The sequence below is a fragment of the Pogonomyrmex barbatus genome, unplaced genomic scaffold (assembly GCF_055798465.1).
Source record: "Pogonomyrmex barbatus isolate J1 unplaced genomic scaffold, ASM5579846v1 scaffold15, whole genome shotgun sequence".
Classification (NCBI taxonomy): Eukaryota; Metazoa; Arthropoda; class Insecta; order Hymenoptera; family Formicidae; genus Pogonomyrmex; species Pogonomyrmex barbatus.
This window is the reverse complement of record NW_028297111.1, coordinates 5267885-5292173: the sequence shown is the minus strand read 5'-3', so window position 1 is coordinate 5292173 and position 24289 is coordinate 5267885. Positions and strand designations below refer to the sequence as shown.

At 31.2% G+C, this 24289-nt stretch overlaps 1 protein-coding gene and 1 long non-coding RNA gene across 4 annotated transcripts in view; one reads left to right on the top strand and one right to left on the bottom strand.

Moving 5' to 3' along the window:
- The window catches only part of LOC148937301 (uncharacterized), a 181268-nt gene that overhangs the window by 119107 nt on the left and 37872 nt on the right, over positions 1-24289 (bottom strand). The gene's annotated exons all lie outside the window — the stretch shown is intronic.
- mgl (low-density lipoprotein receptor-related protein megalin) overlaps positions 1-24289 on the top strand; it is an 83779-nt gene that overhangs the window by 44238 nt on the left and 15252 nt on the right. Inside the window, exons 3-13 of the mRNA XM_089073740.1 lie at positions 3540-3671; positions 12130-12384; positions 15558-15812; positions 16122-16238; positions 16440-17299; positions 17560-18061; positions 18246-18999; positions 19248-19964; positions 20077-21436; positions 21528-21729; positions 23258-24257. Coding sequence (XP_088929866.1) covers positions 3540-3671; positions 12130-12384; positions 15558-15812; positions 16122-16238; positions 16440-17299; positions 17560-18061; positions 18246-18999; positions 19248-19964; positions 20077-21436; positions 21528-21729; positions 23258-24257 — 6154 coding nt within the window. The remainder of the gene's footprint in view (positions 1-3539; positions 3672-12129; positions 12385-15557; positions 15813-16121; positions 16239-16439; positions 17300-17559; positions 18062-18245; positions 19000-19247; positions 19965-20076; positions 21437-21527; positions 21730-23257; positions 24258-24289) is intronic.

The window sequence follows — 24289 nt, the reverse complement described above, 5'->3', positions numbered from 1 at the left end:
TGCAATGTTATGAATATTATATTTTATGATCAACATTTATATTTCATAATATCTTATTATCGCAACTCTACGCAAGAAATAGATTTATGAAGATGTAATTTTATTTGCATACATTGTTTACATAAGCATCAGATGAAATTTTAATAAAAAAATTTCGAAACCCTTGTTTCATTCCTTCAATTCTTTTTGAATTTGTCTTACTACTTCTTCAAAATTCAACTATTTTTCTTTATATATTTTACCGAGATATTATCGACGTTGCATAACATTTTTTTACATTGTATGCGTAATTTTTTTCGTCGTGAGTTCTATTTTTCCTGCATCCGCACGTATATCAAATGCGATTTGAAAATCCAATGATTCTTCCTCTTCCATTTTATGTTAATTATTTAAATAATTATTTATTTAAATAGCTAATTTATAATGAATTTAATGTATCTTTGTAATAACTGATTATTTTACAAAAAATTTGTTGAACAAAAAGAATGAATAATCTTGTATAATATATAGATCATGTATTACTATGTCTAAAAATCTTTAAAAAATATTATCAAAATTAATAAATTATTGATTAAAAAATTCTTAAATTAATTAAAATAAATAATTATAATTTCAACTTAAAGAGTTTATAAAATAAAAAATGTACGAAAATATAAATAGCAATAAAAACTTCCATAACTTTTTTTTAAGTACATATTCATTTATTAAGCTCGTATCTCTCACTTGTATCAATTGATACTACTTTAGAGAATGAAATTAATTATAAAACTGCGAATTTATTGCGATTTGCATTCTTTTATACTAATGTTCATGCAAACAATGCTCATGTAAATAATATATGCAAATAAAGTTATGCCTTAGCAAATATATTTCTTGCGTAGCGTTGCGATAATAAAACATTTGACACGAAACATAAATGTTGATCAATAAAATATATTCATAACATTGCAATAGCTACTGTAAGCATTGCGATAGCTGCCGTACGACCAAAATTAAATAAGCCATATTTTATAAAATTAAATAAGTCATATTTTATAATCATTTCTTTATTTGTAACTTGTTTCTAAATATCCAAAGTGCTCCGTATGTTTTCTAATACCTCATCAAAAATATTTGACTTCCGTTTAACAAAACCTACTATCATTATTACTATTATTACTATTCTCATTATTATTATTATAAAAAGCTCTTATTTCAATAATTATTGCACTGATACAGTACTGACGAACTGCATCATATTCACCTTTAACGTTGTCGCGCGCATCAATGCAGTATGAGATGAATATGTATGGAGCGCGTATATAGAGATATTTCTCGCTCTTTTCCCAAAAATTTGATTTCGGAAAATAACTTTGTATATCGTTGTATTCAGCGTAAAATGCTCTTGAATTCATGTTCTTATAAAAATTAAAAAATTTTTTGAAATTAGGGAGAGCGGGTGGGCGGGAGGGAGCTAAAAAATATGACATTTTTAAAAAATTGTAATACGTCGTTATAAAGTACACTTGCAGCCGTAAAACTTTTGTTTAAAACTTTTCTTGATATCTTTAACGATTTGAACGATATTTACTTAGGAAAAAAAATTGATTTTTTTCAAGGAGTGATTTCATCCCCTTAACATTCAAAAACGTAGATAAAAAAAAAATATGTGTCTCTTATTTTTGTCCATATTTTAACATACTCGAAGCATTAAATTTGGGGGGGGGGGAACACTTCCGATACTTCCCTTGTAGCCTTGTAAGTAGTAGCCTTGTAAGTAGTCTTAGCAGTGCCGCGAATGTCGTTCCGTTATAGACTAGAAAAAGCAATGAAAATAATTATAGAACGCATCACCAGCATCTGCTTTATGATATCATGTTCTTAGCACTGGCAGTAAATATCGGAATGCACCCTCAGTTGTGTCAAATGTTAACTTTAAAACAATGAACTGTAATTTTCTATATATACATACGCGCTCTATTATGAGTGTAAGAAATTCAATGAGCTCTCAATTTATAGAAAAATTATATTAATTGCATTAATTTCTTCCTTTTTAAGCTAATGATAGATAAATTCAAATCGCATTTTATTCTCCCCGAATGCGCAACAATGCTTGCTCCCTTTGCTCCCCTTTGTACCAAATTACGAATTGAAAATTCAATTTAACCAATTAGATCTTATTTTTAATTTTTTTTGTTCTGAGTGAAAGTCTAATCAGCAGTTTGTAATTTTCAATCTTTAATTTATAGTCTGACATAAACTTTAGGGTTTGCTATTTGCTTAGATCCGGTCACCGAAACGATGACCGTTTGTTATGTAGATGCAAAACCGAATCAAGACTACTCTTTTTCAAAAAAATCTGCAAAAGTATCGCATGTCATTCGATAAAACGGACCTACTGGCATAATTATGTCTTGTTTTGCATAGAATCGATTCCACATTCGAGAACTTTCTCTTTACTTCTCTTATTATTTATCCCTTTTTTTTGCTCGTTAATTATTTTTTTTACAAAGATTTGTGATTACAAAATTTTCTCAACAAAATTTTGATGTCAGTTTATTCTAGCATCTTAATTGATTAAATAGATTTTTATTGGAACCATATATATATATATATATATATACACATATACATATAGTATATATTTAGAATTATTAAAAAAATATTTGGCCAATATTGAGTCTTCTTTAAATTTTTGCATAGAATAAACGCAGTAAATTAATTCACGAGATTTTATTTAAAAGAAAGAATTTTATCGATGACTTGTATCTTATGTATCTTATTAGGAAAATAGAACTGAAGTGGTGCAGCAGTGTGATTGTTGGATCATCCGGCATTAAATGGAGGGAGCTTCCCTCAATCATTCGGCAAATCGACGATCGATCGATTATATTTGCGCGCAATTATAGCAATCTGCATTACACGAATGATCCTCTACATACATTGTGCAGGATCTCCGTGTTAGGATCTTTTTAAAAATTCACCGCGGCAACTATGAATTCCTCTTTGTATTGAGTTTACTGAGAACAAAAGTAGATGATAAAATGTTTGATAAATATTGAAAGAGGAGGAATTTCCTGCTTTACATCGCAGGACTGCCAAGTACATTGAACTTTTGATCACGCTCCCAATAAAAACTGATAAAGACAGTTTAGATCTGAAAATATTTTATATGCATTTAAATAATCCAAAAGTCGAAAATCTTTGACAAACTATCTCGATTAATATGATCATTGCGTGTAAAGATCAAATCTTGTTCGCTGTTTGTCCAATTTTAATTTTTCACGGAAAATTTAAATTGATCTGAATGTTTTTATCTTATTCCGATCGAAAATTTGTTACATTAATGTTATCAAAATTATTATATCATTAATAATTATATCATTAATGTAAAAATGTACTAAAAACATTTTTTTCGACTAAATTTTGTGAGAAATTTTAATAAGAATATTCATTAGAGTCAATATATTGCATAATAGATCAATATAGCGTTGTTTTACCCTTGTCTCATTACCCTTATTACAAGCTATTAATTCACTAACTTTTTAATTGGGTTTCAGCACCGCCCGATTGTGAGATTGGCCAGATTACGTGTGGTCAATATAGTTTCAACAAAACATACTGTATTCCACCGCATCAACGATGTGATATGACTGTCGATTGCGTTGATGGCACTGACGAAGATGGCTGTAGTAAGTACAAATTGCAATTATTCTTGTCAATTTTTCTTTTATCATATTAAAGTCTGATATAGAAAAATTATAATTTTACCAAATATAACTTTTATATTATATGCTTAACTATTTATTTAAGACACGAAACGACGGTCAACGCTTTTCAAGCGTATGTCAAGTCCGTTCTTGTTCAAAATCATTCTTTGCCGAATATGCTGATTTATGTGTAATTTTTTCGCTCGATTAATCAAAATATATCAATCAGTCTGTACCAATTGAAAATTAATTCATCGGTGTTTTAAAACACGAAATAAGATTCTTCAAATTGCAATATTTTGCATATAATTAATAATTTAACATATCCTCTCTCTCTCTCTCTCTCTCTCTCTCTTTCTCTCTCTCTCTCTCTCTCTCTCTCTCACGAATAATAAATAAAAAACAGTTATTAATAAGTGACTACAAAGATATCAACTGTATCGCTTAGAGAAATATTAATTATTGCGAACATATTATACCAAAAGACATTACTTGATAACTATGTCTGTTTTTCAGCTAGAACACGCTGTATTATACCGTGTAAAGTACTTGTTCGAACGCAGTTTAGTTTTATAGTATAATATCAGTGTATTATAGTCTTCCAGTCTTATTTTTACGAATATTTAGCGTATCAATAATAGACTTATGAATCTTTTAGGATTAACGATTTTTGCAATAGGTTTCAGCATGGTGTAAGAAGGAAGGTGATCCATTCCGGGGGATACATAGTGTCAGTCAATCAAGTTTTGTTCAGATTGGCAGAAATTTATGGCCAACAGAGTGTTAATCGTGCCTCGTGTTCTATCAAAACAATAACAATTCGTTAATTAATTAATTTATTTTTTATTTATTTTTTTTCTCTTTCTGTGACTGTAATCGTTTGCTTGGTGCGGACACGTATATAATATATACGTCTGCGCCATATTAATAATTTTGTAAAGAAAACTATACAAAAAAAGAAAAGAAAAAATAAAACATGTGTGCAACAAAGAAAACATATAAAATTTTTTTTTATTATGAAAAGTTTATATGTTTCATATTTATATTTATCATTTATATGTTACATATTTATATTTATCATTTTGTCATTATCAGTTTATTATTATATTATTTATAATAAATTTGTATTAAAAATTACTAAACTGCTTCATTCTTCTTATTTCTTGTCTGAATATGTTCAATAGTTCGCGCTACAAAGCTCAATTTCTGATTGATCGAGATCACAGATCTCCGCCATTATGCGCAATGGATCAGTTTTCTTTTTACACTATGAGTTTCAGTTTAATAGTGTTATACATATATTGGTCGCGTCGCATTAATAATCAAGCTTCTATGTCAATTATACATAATATTATTAAAAAGGTTGAGTGAATTAATAAATACTTTTTTAAAATTAATTTAAATTAAAGTTAATGGCTTATAAAATTTAATTTAATTATTATTTATTTAATTTAATTTAATTATATTAAAAGTTATACGAATAAAAAACTAATTCAGTTAAAAGTTGCATTAAAATTAAATTAAGTTAAATTAAAAGTTAATTTTAAAAAGCATTATTCATAATAAATTAAAATATTATAATTTTTTAAATTAAATTGAATGTAACAAAATAACAAAACAATTACAATATGTATCATCAAATAAATTTATCATTTTATTTGTAAGTTAAGTTTATCTAAAATAATAAAGAAATATTATTTTTAGTAGGAATAAATTTTTTCTTTTACAATTTGTAATTTTAATAAGTAAATTTTTAACATTGGAAGAAAGTTAATAAGTTAAAGTTTACGTTTTAAAATATTAATTAAAGTTAAAAATTAATTCATTTGAAATAATTAAATTAAAAGTATTAAAAGTTATTAACTTCTCAATTTTATTACTTAATTTTTAATTCTCAATTTTATTACTTTTATTACTTTTAATTTTTAATTCTCAATTTTTATTAATTTTATTACTTTTAATTTTTTAATTATTTCGATAGCAAAACCTGCAGAAACAAATTTTGAGAATCTGCTACCAATATTTGATGGCAAAAAGGCAACAAATTGCACACAGAGTCTGTAATATCTGACGATGTGAGCAAACTCCCCTCAAAAATATGATAAAGCTTGCTGACAAGCATGCTATGTCAGTAGATTGGCAGCAAAAACCGAGCAGAGCCTGTCATTATACAGTTATTTAAACACAATAATTGGAAAACTATCATTAGATTGCGTCCGTTTCTCGCATGCAAAATTTATCAAACTTTCTATATAAGCGAAATCATAATCAAAATTTAAACATTTATTATTTATGTATTTTTATGTATACAAAACGTAATTGTTCAATAAAGAAATTAACGAAAATCTGTAAAATATGCTTGTTCTTTAAGCTCTTCTTTTTTGTCAGCAAGTTCTGCTCGATTTTTGCCGCCAATCTGTTCGCATAGTATATTAACAAGCTTTGCTCGGGTTCTGCCCGCCAATTTGCTGGCATAACATATCGGCAACTAGCCGAGAAATAATTGGAAAATATTGAAAATTATTCATTGAAGCGATGTCGAAGTTTTTAGCTTTTTTGAATGTGAGATTGTCTGTTGGGTTGTCGGAAAAGTTATGACGTATTTTTTTCTATGCTTTTTAAAGGTCATTTATTTATATAAAGAACAAAGATCAATCAATGATATATTGTCCGTTTTGTTCAATAACCTTTTGCAATCTTTCAGTGAATTTCATAATTTCTCGTTCATAGAAGGACCTGTCTTTATCGGCAAAAAACTGAACAAGGTGCTGATTTACAACCTCTGAATTAAACGTTATACTATGCAAGGAGTTTTGAAGAAAGCGAAACAAGTAGAAGTCTGACGGCGCAAGGCCAGGCGAGTATGATGGGTGTGGCAACATATCCTATCTAAGCTTTAATAATTTTTGACAGGTGGTCAAATTTGTGTGTGATCTCGCGTTGTCGTGATGGAACACAACTCCTTTACCAGCTCTGGATTAACGAGCTCTGGACGTTTCTGGATGATGGATTCGTTCAAACTATCCAATTGTCGACAGTACACATTCGAATTGATTTGGTTTCTTAGTAGGAGCTCGAAAAACACGACACCTTTAAAATCCCATCACACTGAGAGCATAACGTTCCTCTGATGAATGTTTGCTTTTGATGTCGTTTGAGGCGAATCATCACGTCGGGACCAAGACCGTTGGCGCACCACATTGTTGTAAACAATCCACTTCTCATCATCAGTTATCAGTTACCAGTTATCAAAAAAGCTTCAAAAAAGAATCGTTTTCCTCACGTTTAATGAGCATATCGCAGATGTTTACGCGCCGTCAAATGAACTTCTTTGAGTTCATGAGGAATCTTGCTTACGTATTCCAGCTTCTTCAGGTGATCGTAAACGCTTGAATGATGGATGTTCAATGTGTTTGCAATCTCTCGTGTCGTGGATTTGACTCGATGAATGCCTTCATTTTGTCATCATCAACCTTGGTGACCGAAGGCCATCGGCCTCCCTGACCAAAGAGCGTCGTTGAGATCAAAATCAGCACCAGCAGGAATTTCGTGAACTATTTCGTTGGCACTGACGTTCTTGTAGAGCATTGTCATCGTAAACTTTACACAACTTTTCACAAGCTTGACGTTCTTCCCTTTATAGAAGTAAAACAGTAATATATGGCGAAAATGCACAGTTTGGTCTTCCATTTTCACTTGTTATAACATCTCCAAAATTCAATCAAATCGCTCAATTTTTTTTTTTTTTAGACTGAAGCTAGAACTGTCAATTGTCAAATGAACAATAACATAGATGCGAATGACTCTAGTATTTCCAAAAATAAACTAGCGCCATCTGTTACAAAAATGCGTCATGACTTTTCCGATAACCCAATATTTTCTATCCGTAGTTCATTTGAATCACTAATTATAGATTGATTATTTACTTTTTGTATCTCATCCAATGTATATAGAAATGAAATGTGCGATCAATTCATTTGAATCCGTAAATACAGATTATCCATTTGCTTTTTGTATCGCATCTAATGAACATCAAAATAAAACTTGCTTCCGTTTCAATTCGTAATTGTGGATTGATCATTTACTTTTATTATCCACTCGAGTCTACGAGTATATAATATTTTCTATATAATTACAGGCATAAGGAATGGATTCATATTTTTATTTTTGAATCCATCTGAATCCACCAGAATCCATTTTCCCAAGTAGCAAGATAATGTTATTATGACGATAATTTAAGGTCATTTTTCATCATTTCGACATCGGTGTACTAAATAATGACGTAAAATAAACGTAACATTTACGAAATATTATCGTCATAAATATATCATCATTTTTAAGTAATTTTTAATGAATAAATAATAAAATTATTATTAATTGCTAACTTTCTTAATTAACTATAATATATAAGTAAGAAAAATATTTCCCATATTTAATACAATTATTAACAAAATTATTTATTTAATTGTTTTATTTATTTAATTATTCAATAGACAGTTTTTTTTAAGTAAGGAGAAATTAATTAGTTGTATCCTTGTCAATATACTGATTTCTTTTTTAACTGGTCTTGAAAATTCTTGGATGTAAAGATATGTGTCGAATTTTATTCTTATTTTTTTAAAAAGATTGAACTTTTCAAATAATGTAACTATAACAACTTGGCGCTACTTTTTTAATATCAAATCTTTTATATAAATGATACATGTTATTAGAAGTGAGTAGTATATATATAAAGATACGTATCACACAGGTTTTATTTTTTAAAAACAGTATATTGAACTTTCGAGATAACGTAACTATAACTATAACTTGGCGCCACTTTTTGATCAAATCTTTTATACAAATAATACATATTATTACAGATGAGTATTATATATTATTTGAACATCAGTAAGATGATGTAATTTTATAATATAATATTTGGTGCAAAGATATGTATTTGAGTTTTCACATACACACTGCGCGTACACTTGGCGACTTTTTTATAAATCAGATAATAGACAACGCCATAATGGATGATGTAAATACATGTGAGTCTGTCTATCCAATACGTGAAAGATCACTTTTTGAGCACTCACGAATAGCCACTATCTAACTACTTAGTGAGCAGTTGCGCTTCCCAAGTAGAACAAGAGATCATATAAAAATCAAGATGACATCAAAATGATGACAAAAACTCATTTTTCGATCATGATGAAGAATTGATGAAATTACGATTGTGGAACTTAGCATATTATTTTAAATATTTCAATAATGCAATAATATACAATAATATTTAAATATTTCAATAATGCAATAATATGCAATAATATATAATTAAACTAATTAAACTAAACTATTGCATTTTATAGCGTATAAAAAATATTCTAGTATCAGAAAAGAGACTATAGATTTTTTTTTATTCTTCTAATAATTTATCGTTGTATGTAAAACAGATATATATTCAAGTAAGGTTTTGATTAACTGAAAAAATTTATAATATCAATAATTAATAATATATTTATAATTATGAAATATAACAATTGTAAATTGAACAATTATAAAATATACACATAGTGTATACATAAAACATTATTATGTGCAGATATACACATACAATATATAAAATATATATGGATATTTAAAATAATATGCTAAGTTCCACAATCATAATTTCATCAATTCTTTATCATGATTAAAAAATGAATTTTTATTATCATTTTCATGTCATCTTGACTTTTATATGATTTCTTGTTTTACTTGGGTTTCTAGTCCCATTGTGTTATTGTCCAAACTATGACACGAGTCGACACAAATCAAATACACAGCTAAAATGCTATATATGTTGTTTAGTGTCACTTTATTGATACCAAGTATCACTGGAGCAAATATCATTTTCCATCGAAGTTTAAACGAGTTTTTTAATTCATCGATTAATAATCGCATTATGCGCAAATGCAACTTTGCTTTAAAAGCAGCATTTAGTTAGTATGGCTAAAAAAATTCGTTAAATGACTGTCCTGTACTCTGACGGTGAAATAAAAAAGCTAAATAGTATTTCAATTACAAGTCAATATTGTGTAACATAGTGTATGACTGTGTTCCATAGCTGCCCACAGTGGTTACGTTCCAATATTTACTGTCAGTACTATAAAATATATAGTTCAGATCACGTATATTATAGATTTTCAGTACTTGCAGTGAATATCAAAACGCAACCAGTGTAAAGGCCGTTGTGTGCCGTGACACATAAAAAAACTTAAGCAATTGAAGCAATAAGCGAATCAGCCAATCACAATTGAGAATGTAAGGCAGTAACATAAGCAATAGCAAATTCATAACGTTGATTTTCTTATTGCTTAAGGATTCTCACATAAAAAAAAACTTAGGACTCTAGTACATAAAAAAAACTTAAGCAGTAAGACTTCTCGACTGTGATTGATTGATTTGTTTGACTGCTTAAGTTTTTTTATGTGCCATAGCTCTTACACTACTTGATATTGTAAAAGTTAAGTACGAGCATGTAAAATATGTCGGTGTTATCAACTTTTCAAGAAATTTTGTTTAACATGTATCATCATTTCTCAATCATAGGTCATTTCTAAATCAGTAACTGTAAAATAATGTATTGCATATTTTACCTTTGGTATAAAGTTTGTAGGTTTGTTTTCGAGTAAATCTTGCTTATATTAGAAGCGTAAATAAATAACGTATCGTTTCAGGAAAAAAATGAATTAAAAATATTTGTGATATATGTCAATTAAAAAAAAGTACTCTAATGATATTCTTTGAAATTATGTATAGAGTTTTACGTTCCAACAAAGATCTTACATAGTGAAACAGTATAACACAGTATAACACAGTATGAGTGTGTTCTAGTTAACAGCCTATGTCAGTGACAAGGCCACTCGCATAAGAGCATAGCTAACTGGTAGCCGTGCAGCAGTTAGGCAGATTCTTCACACTTTCTTCTTCATTAAATTATTGCGCTATCACAATAACTCGCATTACATATTGTTAAATCAGCGACATTGTGATTATTGGAACCGTATAAATGAAAACTAAGATTTGTAAACATCCTAATGTGTAATATTTTCTTTTTATTTATTTGACCTTCCTACTGAAAAAATTTATATTATTTATTATTATCTGATTTTAAGAATTATCGTAAAATCTTATTTTTTATTTCTTGATAGATATTTTTCTATTTTCTAGTTGACACCCAAACAGCACGCATGTCTAAAAGACGTCTTATAAGAGATGTCTTTAAGACGTCTCTTTATCAAAAGACATCATAAATATATCTTTTGGACATTGAGATGTCTTAAAGACATCTCAAAGGCATCATAAATCAAGTCATAAGAACCGCCTTAAAAACGTCTTAAAGACGTCTTTTTTTATAATTTAATAAGACGTCTTCACTCTTAAAAATATTCTAATCGATATTGCCTAGAGAATATTATGACGTCTTAAAGATGTCTAAAAGACATCTTATAATATTTAAGACGTCTTTTAGACATCTTTAAGACGTCATAATATTCTCTAGGCAATATCGATTAGAATATTTTTAAGAGTGAGGAATCGTTAAATTTGTAAAATTTACATTTATAAAAATGTTTATATTATTTATAATTCATTGATTTCTTAAATCATTATATCTCATTTAAATTTTTGATAGATATTTTTTAATCGTTTGATTATCAATAGAAATTAAAATATTTTCAAGAATAAAAAATCGTTAAACATATATGATTTATATTCAGGACATGTATTTTATTATAATTTTATGCATAAGATGTTAAATTCTAATTTTTTTTACGAAGAATAAAAATAATCTTACTGAGATATTCCACAGCTAAAACTTGATCATGACTTTAAAAATTCACATGATTCTTTGCCTGGCTTCTTTATTACTCACTTCTTCTTTATTACTCACTTTATTTGGATTTGCATGGACCAAAGTAAGAAAAATCACGTTCTGGATTACTATATCGGTTTCTCTCTGCGTGTTTATCTATAATGTGGACATGTTATATCAAGTGATTGTTAAGATATAGTCGTACATTGTGTGACTAATACGAATTATTACACGAGACGGTTTGGATCTGAAAGTGTGATTAATTTCAAATTGCTTTTTGACACATTATATAAAAACGATGTATGTGTCACTCCACTTTGTTACATTTCATGTTTACAAACGCACTATTGGAAATTATTTTCTCAAATATATTACAAAAAGCATACATAATATGTACATTTCACACTTTGTAGTTTTTATTTGCAACAATACATAAGAATTTTTTAAAGTTAAATATCTTGAAAGATGAAAACAATATTCATTTTATTATTTGTATTATTTATATTAATTTTATTACATAATATGCTGTAGAAAAAAAGTTTACAAAAATAAAGAAATGATAAGAAATGACCGAGTAAAAAAATAGAATCCGATGTGTTACAGCCTACAGGAAATGCCAGCCAGATGACTTCAGATGCGTTGGAACTACACCGGAACTTTGCATACCCAAAGAAAAGAAGTGCGATGGTTATTTAGATTGTCGGAACGGTAGAGACGAGGAGAGATGTGAAAATAACATGAAACCAGCCTGTCGATTGGATCAATTCAGGTGTAATACCACGCAACGTTGCGTCGAACAGAGTGCAAGGTGCAATCACTGGGACGACTGTGGTGACAACAGTGATGAAGAACACTGCAGTGAGTCACGATTTTGAACTGCCGATGCTTCACAGATTATCCATCATTTTCAAAAAAATAAAATTTTCTTTTTTTTAATTAATTTCATCCATTTATATCAAATTATCAAAAATAAATACATGCGCGATATACTATTTAATATTTAACGAAATTGATATTTAAATTATAACAATTCCTTTAATGTTAAGAGATTTTGACAATAATGTATTGACTTCAACTGAGTACAACTTTCTTTTTTTAAAAGATATTTTTACGATATATATTATCTGTTTAAAATTAAAATTTAAATTATAATAATTCTTACAAATATTATTATTTATTTATAATGTTCGGACAATAGTCAAGAACATGGACTTATATGAATTCACAATATTTCTTTTATTCTTCCCTCTCTCTCTCTCTCTCTCTCTCTCTCTCTCTCTCTCTCTCTATCTATCTATCTATCTATCTATCTATCTATCTATCTATCTATCTATCTATCTATTTATCTATCTATCTATCTATCTATCTATTTTTTTCTCTTATACGTCCATAGTGTAGTAGTGAATCTCTTTTAATCATGTCACAATTTTCCTTTCTCGAATATTTCATGCTACATCTATCTTTTCTTTTAAACAAATCCAAGTTCGATTCCTGATTGAGGTGATATTTTTCGCAAAAATAATAATTACGAATTTTCACGACTGATTCGTGGTCGGGCCGCGCCATGACGCATACTCTCTCTTATTATTTTTTATCTTTGATGATTAATAGAATGTTCTCGTTTTCTTTATATAATCTAAATGACTTTTTATTTTCTGATTCCAAAAATCTACTCTCTTTTTCTTTATTACCACATCTCGCTTTTGACTTCCCTTTTTTTCCTTTTCTTCAGATATGTTAATAAGTGCCCTTATTAGCATATTTCCAGCATATTTCCTTAACCAAGCGTGATATAGCATCTTGAGCAAACTAATCGCATTGCACATGTTTTTATTTATTTGCTGACATCGAAATCACATCAGGTCACATTACGAATGCAGCAACATGACTGCTATACATGCAATTATGTTGACAAAATTTTAAGAGCAAAAGTCAGCAATAGTGATACGTTATAACAATTCTCGACAATATGACAGTATAATGGTATAACAGTAATGAACGATTAGCTGTTTCATCTTTAACATCATGATGAAAATATGATGGCAATAAAACATATAATGATTTTCATTTGTTGTTGCGTATATATCGCTTTAAGCTATAAAGTTTTCCAAATGTAGCTCGTTGCTAACAAAGGCTGTGTTTTGATATTCACTGCAGTACTGAAAATATATAGTTCATGTCACGTATATTATACATTTTCAGTACTGGCAATGAACGCAGCCAAAGTGTTGATAATATAAAATGTCACACATTTACGACACTGTTTAATAAAGAGATGTATACTTTAAGAATTACACTTTTCGCTCATCAGTAAAATATATGCAACAGATGGACGCAAAGTTCTACTTCTAAGTAAATTATACACGATAGAATAACGATGTAATATTATGAATTCATTTCAACCACTTTTAGTGAAATAATTTTTTGAAGACGAGTTTTCAAAATGAGATTTTATTATGAAATAAAATTCTTTCCAAATGGGAGACTCCAAGATGAAAGTAAATTAAATACTATTTTGACAATACAATTATTAATTAAGACGATAAAAAAATGTTTAAAAAAATATTAGAGACAACTAGAATATATGAAACAAATTCTTAAAGGCGACTAAAAGATTACAATAAGTCATCTCTTCGCAAGCTCTTACTAAAATGTATTCTTTCATTAAAAATATTTTTATAAAAATTTACACATTTTTAAATTATCCTTTAGACAACTTGACGCTGTCTGAGATATATAACATTTATTATTTGGCAAATATTGCCATCATGTTGCCGTCAATAGGTTGTTTTACGAATACCATATAGTGACAAGTTGTTTTCATATTGCTATCATGTTGCAATCAAAATGTTAATCGCAGATGGCAAATCGATGACAACTCGTTACTATCATGTTATTGTCAATTAATTTGGGAGGGGGGGGGAGAGCAAATCAATGTCAACAAGTTGCCCATCAATTTGCTGGAATCTGATGTCGATCTGCAATCGAATTCACGCGAGTATGATCTAAGACCCACAATGACGAAGCATCTTGTCTCGAATTTCTACAAATTGGTTGCTTCAACGGTATGCAATATGATGGCAATTTTAAAGACATTTGGGATGCTTTCCATTTAGTGACACAAGTCGACACAGTATCGTTCTCAAATATCTTTCTTGGCTTTCAATGATTAACAAGGACAAAATGATATTTGTGTTGACTAAATGGAAAGCACCCTTGGTTATCTGGGTTATTTGTAGTTTTTGAGATATTTTGAGATATTTTAATTTTTATATCTTATTGAACACTTTTTGCTTTCATTTATTCTTATTTTTCTTTTTATTTAGTCTTACTTTTAATTTAATTCTAATTTAATCTTGTTTGCTTAAGTATAATGTATCCTAGTGCAGGAATTAAAACCTAGAATTTTTATTAAATATTTCAATTAAATTTTTTCCAATTTTTCCATTTCCAATTTTTCTAGCCATATCTTAGTTCCACATATCATTACAAGAATAAATCTCTCAAATAGCCCCTTAATCTTCATTAAAAAATCTTTTTTCACTTCAGATTTCTACTTCATTGTTCTATTTGCTTTCTTGAGTATTTCTCTTTATCCTTCATCTCCTCCGTTTCATCTCATCAACATATATCCTAGATACAATTTCTATAAATAATGTTAACAAACTTTTTCAATAATGCATTTCAACTGAATGCAATTTTTCTTTCTTTTCTGTTAATTTCGTATATTTAGATTATATTAAATTATCAAAAGGTGTTTTTTGATGAATGCGTAATATATTATCTTCGAAATTAAAATCCAAATTAATAATTTCTACAAATAATATCAATAAAAGATTGTTCAATGTAATTTGTTCGATAATATATTAATTTCAGGTAAATAATATTTTTTCCTGTTGATTTTTTATATTTAAAATATGAAATTATTAGAAGATATCTTTTAATAAGTGATATTAATTTACGTCTATGAAATTAAATTATAACAACTTCTACAAATAATGTTAATAAAAGATTTTCTTGATAATGCACAGGTTTTCCGCCTTGCACTAGTGACCAATTTCGGTGCGCCAATGCGCTCTGCATTCCCATAGCATATCAATGCGATGGTTATAAAGACTGTCAGGATGGTTCCGACGAAAAGTCCTGCACCTTGACAGTTTGTCCAGGAAATAAGTTTATGTGCCCGAAAGGCGCAACGGATGGTAAACCATTATGCATCAACCGATCTCAGTTATGTGATGAAAAACAGGACTGCGAGGACGGAGCGGACGAGGAAGCGGCATGTTGTAAGTGTTGTTGTTTAATTATATATTTAACTGCAATGCTAAACATAAAAAGTTTACATAATTTACGATTACGTATCAGTTATCTTTTTAACTAATACTAAAAGATTATATAAAACACAAGTTCATTGCATAATTGCAATTATTGATAGTTATATAAATCTGATTTGTAGCAGTTGTGGAATAATCAATGTACAAAAACAAAAAAGATGACGCCGAAAATTGTATCAAACAATTCTCGTTTAATGTTTATATTATTCAGATTCTGATTAGATTTGTAAATATACAAAGAGATAAAAATTCTATGTATAGCGACGAGCATGTGCGGTTCACTTGGGTGTCAACATAAATGTCAAGCGTCTCCCACGGGAGGGACTTGTTACTGCCCTGAAGGAAGAATCCTTGCCAATGATTCACGTACCTGCGTTGGTAAGTTATTTAACAAATTAAAATGTACAAATTAAAATGTTCAATAATATGTTCAATAATAAAAGATTCAATAATATAAATAATACAATTAAAAATTTTACATAAAAAGAATTGGTTTAAAAATTTATTTATGAAGTACACCCGTATTTCTGTATTTTTTTCCTTCTCGCGTCGCCCATAAGTATTTTTTCCTTTTCGTAGATCGAGATGAGTGCTCCGAGTGGGGCTTCTGCGAACAGTTGTGTGAGAATACGGATGGCTGGTATATGTGTCATTGCGCACCCGGTTACATTCTTCACGGACATAATAAATGTCGTGCTCAGAACATTTCGGTTTTGGAGCTTTTGCTTGCGCAAGATCGCGCAGTGTGGCGATTGAGTGCGACTGGCGAAGACCGCAAGATAATCGCGAACACTACTGGTGCAAGCGGGATAGATTATTTGTATTCGCGAAATCTGCTCTTTTGGAGCGATATGAAGACACGGAAAGTGCATTCGGAGTCCCTCAATCTCGGCGATGAAACACCAGCTAAAGTTGACATCAGTATGGCAGGCTCTTGGGGACCTATATCCATCGCAGTAGATTGGATCGGCGATAAACTTTATGTGGCAGATTCCATTGTACAAAAGGTAGACGTATTCGAGTTAGATGGACGATATCATGGAATTGTAGTAGGTTCCAATCTCACCAGTCCGACCGATATCGCGCTGGATCCCACGAAGGGTCTCATGTTTATCGCTGACAGCAAGCAAGTTTTACGCGCTAACATGGATGGTACCAATGCGTTCCCCGTTGTCTCCGAAGCAGCCTATAAAGTTTCCGGCGTGACTGTGGATATTATTGCCAAGAGGATCTATTGGTGCGATTCCTTATTGGACTACATTGAGACGGCGAATTATAGAGGTCAAAACAGAGTGATGATTCTTAGAGGGTCTCAAGTGCCATCTCCAATCAGACTCACTCTTTTCGAAAACAGGATATTCTGGACGGACGGCACTAAACAAGCTATTATGAGTGTTGACAAGACTCAAGGAGATTATTCCATTCAAAATGTATTTAAAGTATGTATATGATAATCAGGTATTGGAGTTTGTATATCGATAACACATTTTAGTAGCGAATAAAAAGCAATCTAATTCATTTCTACAGCAATTTATAAATTGATTTTCTCTTCAATTAGTTGCTGATGGTGTCATGTTATTCAATAGAACAACTTTTGTTTTAATATTTTTCGTTTGAGAAAGATGAGAAAGATTAAAAAGAAAATAAAGATAAAGATTTTGTATTAAACTCATACTATAACATTTAATCTTTTTTTAAGGTACGCGATGCCAAAGCTATAAAAGCCTTACATTCACTCTTGCAACCCAGTGTCTCCAATCCTTGCGGCAATAATAACGGTGGTTGTCAACACATGTGCATCGTTACGGCTTCTAGCGATCAGAATAATCGATTAGGCTATCGTTGCGCTTGCCATATTGGCTGGCGATTAGCAAGTGACATGAGAAATTGCAATTTGGTGCAGGAGTTTCTTATGTATTCGCAGCAGAGGTTCATCAAAGGTCGTGTACTCAATCCTGTAATGGAAGGTTTTAGCGATGCTATTCTGCCGGTAGTATCTAGGCGGGCGCGATTTGTTGGCTTAGACTACGATGCACACGACCAATATATTTATTACAGTGATGTTCTCCAAGACGTTATATACAGGATACACCAAAACGCGACTGGACGTGAAATTGTTCTGGCTAGTCAAAATGAAGGAGTGGAAGGACTCGCAGTCGATTGGGCCGCGAAAAACTTGTACTACATCGATTCACGTAAAGGTTTGTTAATGAAAATCTTATTGCATCTTTAAGTAATTAATCTTTGATTCGAAATTTATAATACGAAATTTTGTTAACTTTTTAATTTTTTATTTAATCTTTTGATAAAGAGATAATAAAAAAATTGTAAGCCGAGAAAAGTAGCAAGTCTATTTAGTCAATTAGAATTTTTTTTATTTTTTAGGAACATTAAATGTACTCAGCACTCGTAATGTCACGTATCGTCGTACGCTATTGAAGAATCTGAAGCGTCCTCGCGCGATCGTGATCCACCCGAATCAAGGTTACATTTTCTTTTCCGAATGGGATCGTCCAGCTAACATAAGTAGAGCTCATGCTGATGGCTCTAATCTAGTTGTCTTTAGAAATCTAACTTTGGGCTGGCCAAATGGATTGGCGATTGACTTTAGCAAAGATCGATTATACTGGTGTGACGCTCTTTTAGATCACGTGCAGCACTCGAATTTGGATGGAACAGATGTGCGAACGGTGAACTCCAGATTAATCCGACATCCATTTTCTATTGCCATTCATGAAAATTGGATGTATATCACTGATTGGCGTCTTGACGCCATTATTCGCCTGCATAAAGAAACCGGCGAGCAAGAAGCTATTTTAGTCCGTGAACCTGCTACCAATAGACTTTATGGCGTAAAAGTCTTCAGCCGTGACATCCAAAAAACGGCAGCTAATCATCCTTGCATCATCAATAATGGTGGCTGTGAGAAACTTTGCTTTGCTATTCCGGATAATTCTACGCATTCTGATACTATTACGTTTCCTGGTATGCAATCCTTACCAAAACTCACGCAAATATGCGGATGTCCTTATGGAGAACGTCTTCAAAGCAACGGCAGGAGTTGTGCAGTCGATCCTGATGGGGAACCACCTTTGCAGGCTTGTCCACATACTTGGGACTTTACTTGTGCAAACCAAAGGTATATGGTAATTTAATTTTCTTAATTAATAATTAGAGATAATTGTTTGCAATCATATAATAAAATTCTCAAAAAAGTTAAGAATTTTATCTCAGTCTCTGTCTCAGTTTATTATTGCTGTGTTTGAACATCTAATTTATTTAAGAAATAAAACAAATGATACAATCTTATATAATTAGAGTGATTAAATTTCAATTTCAATTTTTTATGAATTTGCAAATTTTAAATCTTTATGAATTTATTTTTAGATGTGTCCCGAAATCCTGGGTATGTGATGGTGAAAATGATTGTCTCGACAACAGTGATGAAATGCAAAATTGTACAAAACCAACCTGCAGCGCAAATGAATTCCAATGTAAATCTGGTCGATGCGTACCGATGACGTTTCACTGCGACTCTGAAAACGATTGTGGCGATTACAGTGATGAAATGGGTTGTCCGAATATAACTTGCAGTGCTAACCAATTTGCATGCGCCAATAACCGTTGCATACCCGCAACTTGGAAATGCGATTCCGAGAACGATTGTGGCGACAGCTCTGACGAGGGCGAGTTTTGCGCAGCGAAAACTTGTTCATACTTTCAATTTACCTGCCCACGTTCCGGTCACTGTATACCGCAATCTTGGGTATGCGACGGGGACAGTGATTGTTTCGATCAACAGGACGAAATGGATTGTCCACCAGTTACTTGTCTTAGTACGCAATTTACGTGCGCGGATCAAAAAATGTGTGTTTTAGCATCGTATAAGTGTGACGGTATTAGTGATTGCAATGATGGATCGGACGAAGTAGGCTGTCCATCATTGGCACCGGATCAGTGTAATACTGATAAACAATTTCAGTGTGTTAGTTCAGCTATTTGCATACCAAGAAGTTGGTATTGTGACGGTACTGCGGATTGCCCGGACAAGTCTGACGAACCGGATTCATGCGGAAAGGTTGACTGTCAGAATGGATTTTTCAGGTTTGACTTCAATAATTAAATTTCTTTGGATTTTTATCCTTTTTTAGAAAGCAGATAAACGAATATACATCTCGAGATACGATCGATATCTAATTTGATATATATTTTTCAGATGCCGAAACGAGAAATGTATATTCAAGGCGTATATCTGTGATGGCAAGGACGATTGCGGAGATAATTCCGATGAAGATACTGAGCTGCACGCATGCGGCCCTCCTATATTCAAATGCGAAGCCGAGCATTGGAAATGTCCAAACGTAACAAATCGTTGCGTACATATTGACAAAGTATGCGACGGTAAGCTGGATTGTCCCAATGGGGGAGACGAAGGACCCGGCTGTGATCTCGGCGAGTGCATGCATCAGTTTGGATTATGTACCAAGGGTTGTATGCAAACTCCGCTTGGCGCGCAGTGCTTTTGTCCAGGTGGCGAGGAACTTAATAGTGATGGCTTTACATGTCAAGACATGAATGAGTGTGAGCCACAAGGAAAATGTTCACAGATCTGTGTGAATACAAAGGGCAGCTATTATTGCAGCTGTGTAGATGGTTACACATTAGATGCAGATAAGCATACGTGCAAGGCATTCAATCACAGTGCCGCGTTTTTGATTATCTCTAATAGACATACCATTTTGGTGGCTGATCTTCAGGACCAGGCATTGGAACGAGTTCCTATTAACGTAGAAAACGTTGTAGCAACTGCTAGTAATATGCATACAGGTACTATCTTCTGGTCAGACATGAAATTGAAGCGCATCTCGCGATTGGATCGCGGTAGTGATCCTCAAGATATTATTAGTACCGGTTTAGATTTGGTAGAAGGTCTTGCCTATGACTGGATTGGCCAGAATTTATATTGGTTAGATTCAAAACTTAATACGATCGAAGTAGCTAAAGAGACTGGAGTTGGAAGGATGATTCTCGTTAAAGAGAATATTACACAGCCACGTGGAATGTGTTTGGATCCCAGTCCAGGCGCGAGGTGGCTCTTTTGGACTGATTGGGGTGAGAACCCTAGAATTGAAAGAATTGGAATGGATGGCACTAATCGATCAACTGTCATCAGCACAAAAATCTATTGGCCTAATGGTCTGGCTCTAGATATCGCAAATCGTAGGATATATTTTGCAGACAGCAAGCTAGATTTTATTGATACTTGTCTCTATGATGGTAGCAAGAGACTTCAAGTTTTAGCCAGTTCACACTATCTTTTACATCCTCATTCGCTTACTCTTTTCGAAGATACTATGTATTGGACTGATAGGCAACTCAATAGAGTACTCTCTGCACACAAATTTAAGGGCTCTAATCAAACAGTTGTTTCGCATCTAATCTCACAGCCTCTTTCTATACATGTCCATCATCCAGTATTACAACCGATTACTGCGAATCCTTGCGCTAATGCATCTTGCGAACATCTTTGTCTTTTATCGCCCAGTAATCCAAAAGGGTACAACTGCAAATGTCAGGTGATTGATTACATTGAAATTTCAAAGTATGAAACTATCAGAAATTATATTTACTTAAATTGAATAACATTTTCTCTAATGTTTATTTTAGATTGGATTTAAATTGTTATCTGATGGACGTTGTATGGAAGAAGAGATGCCATATTTAATGGTTCTCCGAGGATCTCAGATCATTGATGTTTCTTTAACACCTGGAGAAAGTAAGACTGGATACATTACGCCTATTGTAGGCGTGGAAGGCGGAAGATTTATTGAATATGACAAAAGAGACCGTATTATTTACTGGTTACAAGGTATAGTAATAACTTTTTACTTCTTAGCTTACTAATTTTTCTTATGATTCTTATGATTTAAACCTTGGCAGAAAAAAATCTACAAACTACATGATTTTACTACTAATTCACGCATTTTTATAACTTCATAGAAAATACTACAAAATATTACGAAATTTTTAAATGTCTTAATAGAATGTAATTTTGCATAAGAAAGAAGATTTCTACAACTTTTCAAAATATACAATGAACTTCTGCAATCGAGACGAATGTAATTAAACATTACATTCTCATTTTAAAAATTCACAGATATACTTTCAAATTTCTAGAACAAATACCCGGATTTATACTTCATTGTATACGAAATTAAAATATAATATAAATCCGGGATCTTTCAACATGCTGGGAAATTTCTGTGAATAAAAACCATCCGGATTCGAAATATCCATGTAGAACTATAGAGAGTTAAATGCCATCTAAATAGATTATTGTAGAAGTTTGTAGTATTAAAAAACTGATTGATTAAAATTATAATTTTTAGTGATAAGTTATAACAATCAATGTTATCTTAAAAATATAAAGTATAAGCAATACATATTTAATTACTAATCTTTCAAAAACATATAACTTATTATGCATTATCTTGAAAATCCAAAAGTTGTCATAGACAATTATTAGAAATAGTTTTGTCTAATAATTAATAGTATTCAAAAATGGAATTACAAATTACTTCAAAAAGTTACTTTGAAATTTCAATGTAACCAATGTAACCTAACTTTCTACAATGATCGGCCAAAATCTGTTAAAGAATTATAATTGTTTACGATGTATTATAATAAACATTATACAAATTTAGATATTATTTATTTATATGCTTAGCGAAACAATAAGCAAAAATGTTGATGAAATATTGTTGTAATCATTTATGAAATATGACATATTATTTTGGAAAATGTGTTAATAGTCAGTCTATTGGTTCGAAAACAATTCGCGAAATAAAAAATATAATTTTTTATAATATACATTAATGTGATTTTTATTACAAAGAATTATAATAAATATTACAAAATTAGGAAGAAAATAACATTGATATTAATCGCTAAGACATCCATTGGATATTTCATTAATATAACATTTATCATTCAATGTCATTATGATATAGTGAGCTCGAATAAGTGAACATTATTATATCTATAGATCTATGTCTGTAAGTTATAATTAAACATATAAAAACTGGTAAAAATTACACATAATTACAAGTTTTTACGCGTAAAAAAAAACCAATTTCTACATCATAGTATGCTCATCAATAATAAATGAAGAAAATATCCGCAAGATCACGCATTTTTTCTGATAAATAATTGTAATTTTAGCGTAGTTTGACATTAAAACTTTTTTTCACGTTGTATCTAATTTAGTTATGGTATTTCCGTATATTTTTGTCGAAATTATTAGTTATAGTTCCGTGGAATTATTACATAAAAGGTTGTAGAATTTTTTCCGCCAAGATTTTTGAAATTTAAGAAATTTAAATATTTTTTTACATCAGGTAAAGATAGTGACAACGAAAATGGCACAATTTATACTATTTCCTATAACGGTGGTAATCGGACAGAGTTTCCAAATCCTACTGGTGATACTGGTATTGTCGGTTCACCATCCACGATGGCATTGGATTGGCTTGGACGCAATCTATTTATTGGCAATAAATTCGCATCCAATATTGAGGCCATCAAATTAGATGGAAAGACGCGATATCGCACAATCGTTTTGTCGAACGATGGAAATCGATCATCAGTATCTAAACCAAAGGCAATGTGTGTGGACCCTATTGACGGACAAGTATTTTGGGTAGACGAAGGAGGTTTTGGAGTGCCCCAAAAAATCGGGCGAGTAAATATGGATGGTAGCAATCCGTTAGTTCTTGCAGAGAATCTAGAACGTCCTGAAGCAATCACCATCGATATACCTAGCAAGACGCTATACTTTTCCTGTCAGAATCCGGCTTTCATCAAAGCCATGTCAACGGATGGTTTGAATGTCCGCACCATTCTCACTGCAGCAAATAATATGGCATTGCCTAAAGCAATAGCTGTTCATGAGTCTCGTTTATACTATTTGGATCCACTTTATGATAAAATTGAGCGTGTTGACTTGCCTAATGGCGATAATCCAGTCACTATTATTGATAATGATTCTGAGCTTCGTACTTTAACCATTTATAAAAAACGTGCAACTGGGTCTCATCCTTGCCTTATAAATAATGGTGATTGCGAACAGCTTTGCTTACCTGCGTCTGGAGGTACACGCATTTGTGCTTGCGGAATGGAATACAAGAAAGTCACCGAAACTAGATGTGAACCTTACAAAACTTTTGCGGTGGTAACTCAGTTGGATGTTGCCAGAGGTTACAGTCTTAAAGATTCTAAAGAAGCTATGATACCCATTGCCGGAGTTGGTCATCATATCCTTCATGTGGACGTACATTATGCAGATAATTGGATTTATTGGGTGGAATTCAATCGAGGCATTTGGAATGGTATCTTTAGGTAAAACAAGATTATTTTAACTGTTTTTATAC